Source organism: Nestor notabilis, unplaced genomic scaffold (assembly GCF_000696875.1).
Source record: "Nestor notabilis isolate BGI_N333 unplaced genomic scaffold, ASM69687v1 scaffold3939, whole genome shotgun sequence".
Lineage (NCBI taxonomy): Eukaryota > Metazoa > Chordata > Aves > Psittaciformes > Psittacidae > Nestor > Nestor notabilis.
Window position 1 is genome coordinate 43,745 of NW_009943961.1, and position 12,971 is coordinate 56,715.

Consider the following 12,971-nt stretch of genomic DNA (forward strand, 5'->3'; position numbering starts at 1 on the left):
TACCTTGTAGATTTCCCCAGTAGAATAGAGGAGCAGCAGCAGAGGTTAGTTAGTAACTGTATGATCAATCATTGTGTGTGCGAAGCATTCAAGTTGTACAATAACCTATTTCAGTAAAAAAAACACAATTGCTGAAGCACAATGTCAGGGAGCATATCATGCAGAGCACAAAATGCTTACAGCTGAACATTACCATCACTCTTGATAACTGGGAAGACTCTCACTACAAATCTGCTGTTTGTGACAGTCAACTTTTTAGAAATACAGTGCTATCCAACTTTGCTTGAAACTTGCAATTGTCATTCATTTCAAACATTCATTATTATTTGAAGTATTCAATCACTTCTACATTATTCCTTTCTTAAGTACCAAACTAAAAGAAACAAATAATCTACCTTTCCTGGTTTTACACTACACTGTAACTAACAGATTCCAATAGAATACTATTAGAAGCACTCTCTATTCCTACTTAACAGTCTGGATAATCTTTTAAATAACAAATTGATGAAAACATATAAACCCCAAATCCCACCCCCAAATAATCTCTCTAATACTGTGCACAGTTACCTGCCTCTAGGTCTAGCAAACATGTAGAAAAAAAAAAAAAAAAAAGAAAACAAACCCAAGATTACAGACACATTATTTAATGTTGTTCGAGTATGAGTATTTACTAGTGTAAGCCTCTTCAGTTGTTTTTTTATATATGTTAAAAGCATATTTCTAGTTGCTTTCACACAAATTACTACAGAACATTAGGTTACAAATACACATTCTCCTTAGCAATCTGGTATTTGAATTGTCAGATTCAATCTCTAAACCCTTTATTTCTAAATGAAATCATTTCTAATGACAGCAGAAATAAGAAGGCCTAAAGACTCTTCATAAGCACAAAGTCAATCATACTTGATAAATATTATCCCAAATTGGTTTGCCTTTTTCAACAGCATCTTTGTCCACAGAAAGAAAAATACCTTTAGAAAGAATATTTGTAATACTGACAAACTTGTAAGACATGTCTTCACGAATTTATCTTCACACATCTTCTAGCAATGAATATATCCCCACATTGTTTTAAATTGTGTGTATCTTAAGCAGTTTTTAAAAGTGTTTGTTCAGACATGGAATATCAACAATCTCCAGACCTCTCTCCTTTATTTTTATTTTTGTACTAAATTTTCAAAAGAAACCAGTTCACTGAATCATTGTCCCAGAAACCACAGTGACTGCTGTCATGAAGTTGATCCAAGCATCAGAAAGTATCAAGTTGGGGAAAAAAACAAACAAAAACCAACCACCATAAAGCCCTTGGTGCTCAACCTTCTCTATGGAGGGATTAAAGAAAAGTCCTTGTAAAAAAACCAGCAGGATTAGACATCGGTTTGTTACTCAGCTGAGGACAGAATTCTTTTTTTTTTTCTTTTTCTTTTGTTAGAAATCATTTAATGTAGCACAGAACTCAGAAAGGCCTCAAAGATTCAAAAAAATAGGAAACAAAGCAGTTCCTACTTCCTACTACAGCTGAAAAGTAAAGAGGGTGCTGAGTTTAATAACAGTAAATAAAACTGAATTAAAAAAACACACACAATTAAGCACTAAACATCCTCCTCTAACATTAAGCATCATATAAGACGTTCTGTGTCTGCCAGACTGCAGTATTTTTACTCTAAGGGTTTGTTGTTTACCTTAAAATTGGTACAAAGACAAAACAAACAAGCCAAATAATGGCAATTTAAAACTAAGTTCAAATACTATGTTCCAGTTAAAAGTGAGGAACAGTTTATTTCACATTCAAGTAAAACACTTTGCCCGAACACATGCTGCCACATTTTCAAGAGACAGATCCAGTCCTTCAGAACATGTCAGTGCCAAAGACTACATATGTTATTTTTTTTTTCATTTCCTCTTTTGCCTTTATTTTGGTCAAAATAAAACATAATACCAATGAAAACCTGTCTTACTCCCCAACATAAAGGCACAGATATTTTTATTTTCCCCATGTATGAGGAACATGACAGCATGGTAAAAAAATTCAAGACACCGAGTAAGGGCTAATACTCTTCTCTAATATACTCTTCTCCACAACATACAAAATTAAGATTCCCATACTCTGCCAAAGAGCACTAATTTCACCTCCATTGCTCTGTTTTAACGAACTAGTTAAAGAACTAAATACAGTACCAATACATAAAAGCTTGATAGACACTACCTTGAAATGTAGGAAGGTGCATCTACGATGCTCATACCACTCAGCATAAGACGAAAGGCTTCTGAAAAATGTTAAAAGACTTCCACGTTCTTCAGCACTAAAGAAGAAAAATACATTGTTTAACCCAAACAGTATTAGTCCGATGTACCAATTCTACAGCTTAAAATTCACTTCTTCCTTACAGAAATTGTGATCAGTATTGTTCAAATTTGAAGCCAGAGATAAAGACCCCTGTCTCCCCCTGCCCCCCAAAAAATTATCGCAACAGGAAAAAAAGCTGTAGTGTAGACACTGAACATACTGAAGAATTCATTTACAAAACCGTATTTTCAACTCCTCAGAAAGGTAAGCAGTAATCAAGTTAGTCTTCAATGCAAAATGTGATAAACTGACAAAATAGTCGCCTGTAAAATCTGAGTTTGACTTTATGCTTGTTCATGTCATACTCTTATCTACCAAATAACTTTCAAGATGTTGCATAGTAAAACAACTTGAACCTACAACTGGGAAGATCTTTGTCCTATTCAACTAAATCTTTACATGACATGTTATCTGCCTCTGCTCACATGACATTCAGCTTTTCAAGATGAACCTTGAAACCAGTAAGCAAGATCTGTTCATTAGACCATGTGTGACAGCAACCATTAAGACCATATTAACAGATTCTGAGCTCTAATCAGAAGAGGAAAGAGACAGTAATAGCTGGGAGGAGGCTGGTTTGTGCCAAGGGGGGGAAGAAGAGTTTGTCTGGGAGGGGTTTCCTTTTTAAGAAATGCACAACAGAAAAAAATATTTTGTTTTCAAATTTCTAGTAATATAATAATCAGGACAGAGAAAGTAAAGGAGACACCTTAAGATGACACAAACTGCCAAATAGCCAACGATCCACTCAGTGTGGTCAGGAGGAGTGAGGAAAACTGCTCATAAAGGGTGTGCAGTTTTTACAAAAGAAATATGTCAAGAATGGAAAGAACGAAAATGCCACAAAAACTAAGTATCAATACCTGAAGCAACATGATTCTTTAATCATAAGGGTGACCAGCCTCATGTCATTGTTGATATAAAGCCACAGTCAAAGGAAAAAGACTATTAGCCATTGTGAAAACATACCTGGCAAGCACCACTTTGAAAATACAAAGATTCATTTCAGTTACTAATACAGGATTTCACAAGCTTACAAAACCTGACTGAGGAAGATGCCAGACTAACATTTGAGAACATTTCAGAGTTACAAACGATCGAAACTCTACATGTAAATTTGACTTTTAACATCCTTTCTGTTCAACATTAGCTATTCTTCTTGGATCTTCAGAACAACTGAGAGGGGAAGATGGAGGCCACTAACAGAATGGTTGCAACAGTGTATTACCAAGTCATTTCAGCCATTCAAGAGAGAAGTGTGCCTAGGACCCAGCTGTATTTAACGTACAGGAATGGCAATGCTCAACATATTACACAAACATAAATGGGAAAAAATACATCAAGTTCATTCAGATGTTGAAAATGTAAAGGAAAAGCCAAACAAGTTTTATCCTAGCCTGGAAAGAACAGTATCATTAGAGGAAGTTATCACAGTAGTCACAGTTGCCAACAAAATCAGGCAAAGGTGAAAAAACTGTTGGCAGCACAGGCAAAATTGAGCCCCTGGAAGGACGCAGACACGTACTGATTTACAATAGCCAAGTAGCTCTATGTTCTGGAAAGCTTTTTATAACCATAACTCATAACTGTACATATAGAAATCTACACATACTATAGTAAAAATCAAGACTTAGTAATGGCTGCTCACATCTCACTATCTAGTGAACATGATTCTATACATACTGTGTATACTTTTTAAATCTACATACCTAGAAGAGTGCAACACAATTGTTACAAAACTACATACTTAAAATTCTTTTCTTAAAATTTGGCATGAGTATCCATTTTTATGCAATTTAAAAGACTATCACAAACCTTGTGACCTTGTTTTTAGCATTATACCTTTAGTTTGGTTTAATTACTTCTTTCCTCTCAGATTCATCTCTAGGCAATATAGCAGATGAAAATTTTCAAAGTTAAATCACCAAGCAGAACAACACAATTTTGGTGAACAAGTTCAAAGAACCAGTTCCAAATGTAAAAGTTAGACTTCCAATTATATCTGAGTACATACTTCTGTCATGTACAGATATAGTGTTGGCTAAATCCAAAACCAGAACACTGGATTCAGTGTTTAGAAAACAGGAAAACCTGTGCTGGCATGAACAGACATATGCATTAGACATGCTTTTATGTATTTGCAAGCAAAAGGCTGCATAAGAGCACCATTTCAGTTAAATGTCTCACAGCACTTAAAGTTCCCATAAACAATAATTCCTAATAAGACTAAGTTAGCCTAATTCCTAATGCTGAAGCCAACTACAACAAACACTAAAATGCTAAGAGAACTTGGTATAAAATAACAAGGTACTAATAGAGTGCATGTTAAAAACTTAAGCCTCTTTTTTGTTTTGGAAAGAATTTAGCATTACAAAATGTCATTGGACAAATAAAAAAAAAAAAAAAAGAAATCCACTGGGAGCCAAAACCGCCCATCTCCAAAGCCAACATCCATGTAACAAAGAGGTTATCCAAAACCAGCAAAAAACACACTCAGGCAGAGAGTAACTCTGTGTCAGGTTAAAATCACATGACCTTCATCCCGACACTATTTCGTTTTTCAAAATAATATCACCAAAACTATATAAGAAACTTAACTGTAGTAAAAGTATTTAAGACTCCTTTAATTATTTTGTGAGAGGAAATATATTTTAACTCAGTGCAGTATGCAAGACTTCTTGCATTAACATATAAAACCAATGAATGACTTACAGCTGTGGGAAGAATTCATGTTTCCCCTCATTTCCAAGATACCTTGCCCATGCAGTGTTTAATATATATTAAATGCAGACCTGTCCTAAATCCTTCACTCTGACTTACAAATTCTAACTAGTTAGTAAAAAGTAGGAAATCATCTGAAAACTTCTATTTGACTAAGTAATCCACGCAGCAGTGAACTAACCCTACAATTAATGGGATATCAAGTGAAAAATGAAAGAAAAAAAAAAAAAAAAAAGAAAAAAAGAAATTACACACATTCAATTTGACCGAGACTTTCACAGGTATTGTGGTCCTCAACACTTACGAAGTGTAATAAAAGTGATAACTGGCACAAACGGGAGACAAGTAAAATCCCAAAATAGAAGACTAAACAATGTGACTCCATTTGCATACATATTTTATTGTTACAACATATTTAAGGAATAGTGCATCTTTTAAAAATGTATTATATATTGCAGCAGTACCTGATTGAAAATAGCCTGCTGAATTTTGCTTCTTTTAAAAAGATGTTGCTGAAGTGTTCTAGCATTCCTCTGTTTTCTTCCAAAGCATTATGGGCTTGGAAATCACAACTGAATGCCAAGTTTTTAAGTCTGGTGCTCTTAAAGACCCTTCTTCTGTCATGCATTATGAAAAACTTATTAAAAAAAAAATAATTAAAAAACTGAGGAGAGAAAAAATCCAGGCCAGCACAGAAAATAGAACAGAGCTAGACAATGATTTGGCAAGATTAGGCCAAGGAGGCAAAGGAAGGAAAAGGAGACCGGTAGGGAGGCTGAAAAGAATAAACGATACAGCAAGAATGGAGTGAAAGGGAAGGAATAGGTAGTAATCAAGATTCCAAGAGTAGCTGATGCACTGAAGAATAAAGAGCAATTTGGAAAAAGCCTGAAACTGGACATGGAAAGAGGGGATTAGGGCTTAAAGAAAATAAAACTAGTTTAATAAGGGGATTGGGAAAACAAGCCATAAAGGGAGATCACACAATCAGATTTAGTCAATCTAACAGAGGGTTGCTGTCAGACATAGTGAACATCAGTCCCACTCTGGTTACATATCTACTGCCCGAGATCAGCAACAAACATTGTTTGTGGGACAAGACAAAGAGAATAAAAATAAATTTCAAGGGGTTGGGGAAGGGCAAGGTGGCCAAGGCTGTTAGATATTTAGTGACATAGTCAGGGGCATCCCACTAACACAAGGTCAGCAGATGGTACATGCAAACAGAGCTAAGGAGAAAGAACGAACTGCTTGTTTTATTGACAGCAAAGCCTTAATTCATCTTACCTCACTCATGAAAACTTATGTTTACTCATTAATACTGGCATAACATGGAAAAGGACCAGGGTAGTGAAGAGACAGAGACAAGGCAGCAGTGCTTAAGCCAGGATGAAATAAAGTCTGCCACTACTTCAACACATTCCTTTCCAGTAAGACTATTAAGTTCCAAGACGCTTCTGCTGTCAGAAAATGCTCATAAAAATACCCAAAAAAACCAAAACAAAACAAAAAAACCCAAACAAACCAACAACAAACAAGGTAATTTCCTCTTCTAAACCCTACTTCTTGAGAGCAGTCAACTACTATTCTCAGTTATACCACTAGCTTTAGTGTATTTGTATGGAAATTCCAAAGCCTCAGGTTTCAGAGTACAGGCTAGTGAAGCCTGAGCTAACTGAACAGATCTTTCTTTTCACCCATTCGTTTGCCTTCCTTCTCCCTCCCAAAGTCTAATTAAATAATATAAAACTACAGAAATCACTTAGAGAATAGGATTAAGTAAACTACCCAATAATAATTAGAAAGAAAAGATCTGTTCTCAGAGAGATCTGCTAGCAGATTTCAAAGTGGAATAATGGAGACAAATTGATCATTATTCATCCTGTGTAACAACCTCCAGAAAACAATCAAGCAGCAGCATTCGGTCATATGCTCAAGTTTTAGTATGCACATTTTCTTAAGCCATTGCACAAATACACTACTCTAGGTTTTTAAACTATATTTTACTATATTTAAAATATCAGTGAAACAAATCCTGATGAAAAGAAATTGAATGGTGAGCAGACGATTAGAAACAGGCAACTACTGGAAAGTGGTTCTGGGGACACACTTTTAGCCATTAGTCACCCACATCTACAACTCGCATACACATCTGAGCAGCAATTAACATGTTGATTTTATAAATTAAAATATGATAGCTGAGATTATCTTATTCTTTCTTTAAACCAAACAAAATCAAACAGCTAAAACACATGATAATCCTAAAACTCTTTCCGTTTAACATGCATTTGTAATGCTCCTTTCCAGCCTTAAAAATTTCATCTTCTCTCCAGAAGGATACAGACAAGGAGTAAGAAGAGTTTAGGTTGGGCTAACAGAACATTACCAAACACAGAAACTGGCTGACAGCAATTTACATGACAACTCAATATTGCCTTTAGTTATCAGATATCCCATACAATAACTTTACTTCAACAAAAACCTCTGCCTTACCTTGACACAAATTTGGACAAATCTGAATCTCCTCCAGGCTCCATTATAATGCTGAGATCCGTAATAACAGCAGACACATTTGCTTTGCTCTAGATCAGATAAGTAACAACACAGTATGTTAGAAATTTCTCTAACATGGAGAAATAGATGTATCTATTTGTATATAAAATAAGCAAAAATATATGCAAATGCCAAGTAACACAATTCTTAAAATGGCATTTTTTAAACTACAGCTTATATGTGTGGACAATTGCTTTCATTTCAACAGCATCAATATTATCCATACAACAAGGCTTTGGAACAATAGCTGAACTTGTCAGCTATTGAGAAAATATAAAGAAGTCTTCCTTTATATCTGTGTATAAAAGAGGTCCATCTACTTCCTTTCATATCACTTCTTTAAGATTCCTTTAATTTTCCAGAAAAATCCCTAGCTGTCACATATATCAGAAAATTCAAATATAAGGTTTCATCTGAAAACCACAATAATGCTATCCTAAGTTTTAAAAAATTAAAATTAAAAAAAATCCTGTTTTCCTTTTTTTTTCCATTTTAAAGCCTATAGTTTTGCCCCAAATTCCATACATTTTTACAGTAATAACTGTCACTGGGGGATATGTGCGTGATAGTAAAAATAAAGTGTTTCTAGATATCTAACAGCCTCCTAAAATTACAAAAAAACGCCAAAAAAAAAACACCCCACCAAGTTCATATAGTAGAAATGAAGCCACAAAGAATTTATTTTTTTTTTTTTTTTAACACATTCTTGAACACACCAGAGTAACAGGTTAGATAACAGTGAATGAAAAAGCTTAAAATCATGGCTTGAAGACTATAGCAAATGCTTCACTTTCTACTGGAGACATTGTACTTGATTTTTCTTATACCCGGTCACAACAAGCAAATGGGAATGGCAACGGAAACTAAATAGACAAGCTGGATATGCAAACATATACAGCAATCCCTACTACCGGTTGGACAGGTATGCTGCTAACACTGTCATCACTAAAAATGGAAAAAGCAAACCAAAACACTACAAAGTTTAGTGGATTGAGTAAATAATATCAGAAAAAAAAAAAAATCATTCTAAATTTAGAGCAAAAAGTTCATCACATGCATGGAGTTGTAGAGAAGTTGCTGGTAGTCCACAGGCTAACATCCTACCTTCTGAATAAACTTGGCTTTTCTAAGATTTTTGTAAATCTTCAAATTAGAAGATTCAAAAGGAAAGCTCTTGAGCAGGAAGCAACTCGAACAATTGCTTTCTCAAGAGGTTTAGACGTGTTTTGGCAGATTTTCAAACTAATTGTATACGTCCTCTCCTAATACCTAAGGACAGGTAGAGAGGAAAATAAATAAAACAGTGCTTTTGCATTTGCCTGTTTTCCTCACTCACATTTTGATCTTTGTAAACATTCACCTATGCACAATGGTGAGCAGATAGGAGCTTGTTAGCTTGCACTCTAAGCTGGCAAAACACTAGTCAGCTTGGGAACATGAACTATGCATTAATCAGACTGTGCCAAAACTGTATATCTCAGTTGTTTTTTTAAGATGTCAGGCAGTCAGTGACCAATACTACAGTAATACAGACACAACCTCAAGCATTTAAAGCTAGTCAGAGTGAAATCAGATCTGCCCACCATTCTTTGTACAACCGTATCCTGGAATACAGCTTTTAAGGTGAATGACATGTAAGAATTTAAGATCAAATTAGAGAATTATCCTTCCTCTTCTGCTGCATACTAATGTATTTGCTACCTACAAAGCATTCCCAAAAAAAAAAAAAAAAAAAAAAAAAAAAGCTGCAACCGTACTAGCTTGCCCACACTGATCTCAGTACAGGTTGTTTTGAATACAACCCCTTATGCCATATCTTAGAAAACACATTTCTCCATTTTTATACACAAGAAGCCAGAGGCATAAAAAAGTTAAAGATAATTTTCAGGTCTTAGTCTGGCCTGAAGTCACAACTTTCCTGAGAGCTATGGAGGCAGACTCCTGCATCCACAGACAACCTACTGACCTGAATTGTTTTTTCTAAATATACACACTTGGTATTCTATATGCCTCTTACTCCAGCATATTTCATCCGTGCTGAAATACTACAAGTTCCAGGCATTACTTGGACAAGTGCTGCCATCAAATGGTGTAATAGATTTAAGCAGCATCAATCAATGTAGCTATGAATATACATCCAGTAAATTTACATCATCTCAGCTAGATTGACACTAAAAGATGTCATCATTCCACAGGAGCATACAAGTGAGACATTAATATTAATCTAAGCAAGTTAGCGTGATTGATGTGAGCTATTTCCATGCTCAAACCTAACTGCAGTTTTATACAAGAACATGGTAAAATAGTACCACTGGGGCCGTAAGTTTCAAGTCATTCATGGACTTAAGAAGACTGCAAAATTACCTCATTCGTTTTATGCAATCCACATGTGACTATTTAAATATTCATTTTCTAAATTCATGATATGGCTTTTCTTAAGATTAGAAAGAACAGCTTTACATAGCAAGGCGGTTTTGAATACTATTAAGTTCAATCACATTCAATTTAAAAAATACCTTTAAAGCTGAGCCGAAAAGTAAGTTTTCAGAAGAAGGAAACTTCTGATGTCAAAAATATTATTAAAAATTGGGGTATATTATAACAAATTGGGATAGTAGCTGTTTTCCACTGTTTACCATTTTGAATTCTGTGCTAAGAATAGATTATTATGAAAGAGCTTCCTTGCAAAAAAAATCTGTATTTAGTACAACTTCTGTGCAGTCCTGTGACGTAATGGCTGCTGACACTACCCAAGCAAATTAGAAATAGAACTGAAGCAAAGAAAAAAAAAAAGTTCAAGTTTGAAGTGTTTTAGTTTCAGTTTCCTCAAGAGAAGTAAGGTTTGGAATTTTCCAGTCTCCAGAACAAGATACCTGACTACAGAATGTGCTGGGGGGAGATCAGAGACAGCTGTGGGATGAAACTAGTGCTGTGTCAGGACAAGACCCCAGCAGGTACCTGGCAGAGTTGGTGGAAATCCAGTGCTGTTCAGGGCTTTACTTCAATGTTAGACTGCAAGAGCATCCTGCAGGGTGCATGTTTTGGGAAGGAAGGGTGATTTGGACTTGGCAGTGTTACGTTTACGGTTGGACTCTATTATCCTAAAGGTCTTTTCCAACCTAAATGATTCTGTGATAAGGATTTCACAACTGAATGTTGAACCTGACCTTCAGAACTATTTTGCTTGGATGCACATGGAATTCAAAAGTTGGGTCCAGCTGCTACAGAGTGAAAGCAACCCACTGAGACTTAGGTTAAGGAGACTCAGGCAATCAAAATGACAAAATACCATTTTCAGACGGAAAAGGAAGTATTGACATTTGTCCATTTGAAGTTCTGTTTGGTTGCTTGGTGGTTGTTGGGGGTTTAGGTGTTCATTGATCCTTACCTGCATTTCAAGAAGCTGGAATTCCAATTGAAAAGACAGGGAGTGGCAATTCCCTGATAATCTGTGCTTCCTCACTGTTCTGTTTCTAGCTGTTATAAAATGAAGTTAACAAAACACTTGATTAGAATTCTAATACAACAACTATTGCATCTCTTCCATTCATCATATTGAAAGTACCATCTGATATCATCCATCACATAACAAAATCAAGTTAAAGATGTTAAAAAAAACCAAATCTAGCTTTACAGCAGTCTTTCGTTTTCCCACTATGGCAGTGGGAAAATACTCAAAAACTACTCGTCAATAGAGAAAATTCTACTGTATTTCAAAATAATTGTCTTTCTGCTAAAACTGAAATTAGAATTACAACATGCATTTGTAAATGCAATGAATGGAAACAGGATGCTCATATAGCACCAGAAAAGGGCACAAAAATGCTTACTTTTTTCCAGTGTTTTCTTGGAATGACTTGTGAACTGAATACCAGTAAATTTCATTAAAAATGAGAGATCTGTTTCTAGAGTTTCAAGGTGAGCTTTCAGGTCTGATGGAGATTCATATCCCTCAGATTCTCCCCGAAGTTCTCTTTGGAATGATTTTCTAGAATTGAAAGGAAAAAACAAAAAAAATCAAAAGGGCAAAAGACCAAGACATAAGAATATGTTTTGTCACATCAGTACAGCAATACCATTTAAAAAGGGCACTTCTAACATGATCTGATGGTTTTCTGAGCAAGACCAGTTTTCAGTAAGCCACAATTCAGATGGAAGACATTAGTAGGACCAGTAAACTATTCTAACTTACATAAATATTTTATGTGTCCTACTGTGTAGACAGCTTTTATTATAAGTCTTGAGATGCAAGTATCCATTTTAAGGAATGTACAACAAAAATGAGCTGTGATGCCTTTACTATCTAAATTACTTATTTTATCTACGGAGTGTACGTTTACTGTAGAGTATCAGTTAAACAATGTAAATAAAAAGATCAAATATGGCATTTTGTTTAGCATATATCTAGTCACACCTGTACATGTCCCCAGTTCCAATCCCCATCTTCTCAGGTTTTTTGGGGTTGTTTTGTTTTGGGTTGTTTTTTTGGTTTGGTTTTTTTTAATTAAATTGGCACTGAGCTGTTTCACAGTGCATAATGGAAAATATGGCCTTTGCAGACAACTTTGCAGGGCCTGCACAGCAATGTACCCGATATCATGCTCTAACCACTAACATTGCCTTTCAGGAAACAAAAAAACAAAACCCTAAACCCCCCCAAACTACCAACAGAAGACAGTAAAGAGAGAGATCAACTATTTATTATTTGTGATCTTTCTCCATATATAGCCCATGTCCTAAACAAGATCAGCACTGTAAAACTAACAGAGGGAAAGGCCTAACAGAGGCAAAAGCTTATCCTAAACAACTTTGACAAAAGAAACACTATTAACCCAACATGTGAAAAAAACCCATACATTGACATTAATATCTCCTCATCAGAAAAAAAGGTGGATTCCTGTTGGCTATCTTCATACTTTTCAGCCAATAGTTTAATTTCCTCTTCCAGTGAATGGATTTCATCTTCATAAACTTGACAAACATTGCTGTCCATTTTTCAGAATCAATGTTACTAGATAAAACAAAATAAGTATATTTCCTAGGGGAAAAGAAAAACCAAGACAAAACTATATTCAAAATAAAGTTTTTGTCCAAGGAATTAAGAAATTCAAATATAGCATTAGGCAATTGTTTCTCCTACCCCTCTACTTAAAATGAGTCAACTCTATTATTTTATGAATTTAGAGAACTGAAGAATTATTAAATACAGTTTTTAAATATCCAGGTACCTTCAACAAGTACAATAGTATATACCCTCATAAAGAATTCTAGGGTGTCAAAACATTCATACAATGGAAGATTAAATTAACATATAAACCTTGATCCTCAGCAACCAAATTTGACAGGAATT

At 35.1% G+C, this 12,971-nt stretch overlaps 1 protein-coding gene across 1 annotated transcript; it reads right to left on the minus strand.

Annotated features, from left to right (window-relative positions):
- Positions 1-465: 465 nt before the first annotated feature.
- Positions 466-12,614, minus strand: LOC104411707 (centromere protein P-like). Its single transcript, XM_010022196.1, has 6 exons — positions 12,478-12,614; positions 11,452-11,609; positions 11,010-11,098; positions 7,562-7,650; positions 2,204-2,303; positions 466-486 (listed from the first exon to the last, which is right to left on the minus strand). The coding sequence occupies exons 1-6, from the start codon at positions 12,612-12,614 to the stop codon at positions 466-468; spliced, it is 594 nt and encodes a 197-aa protein (XP_010020498.1).
- Positions 12,615-12,971: the final 357 nt, after the last annotated feature.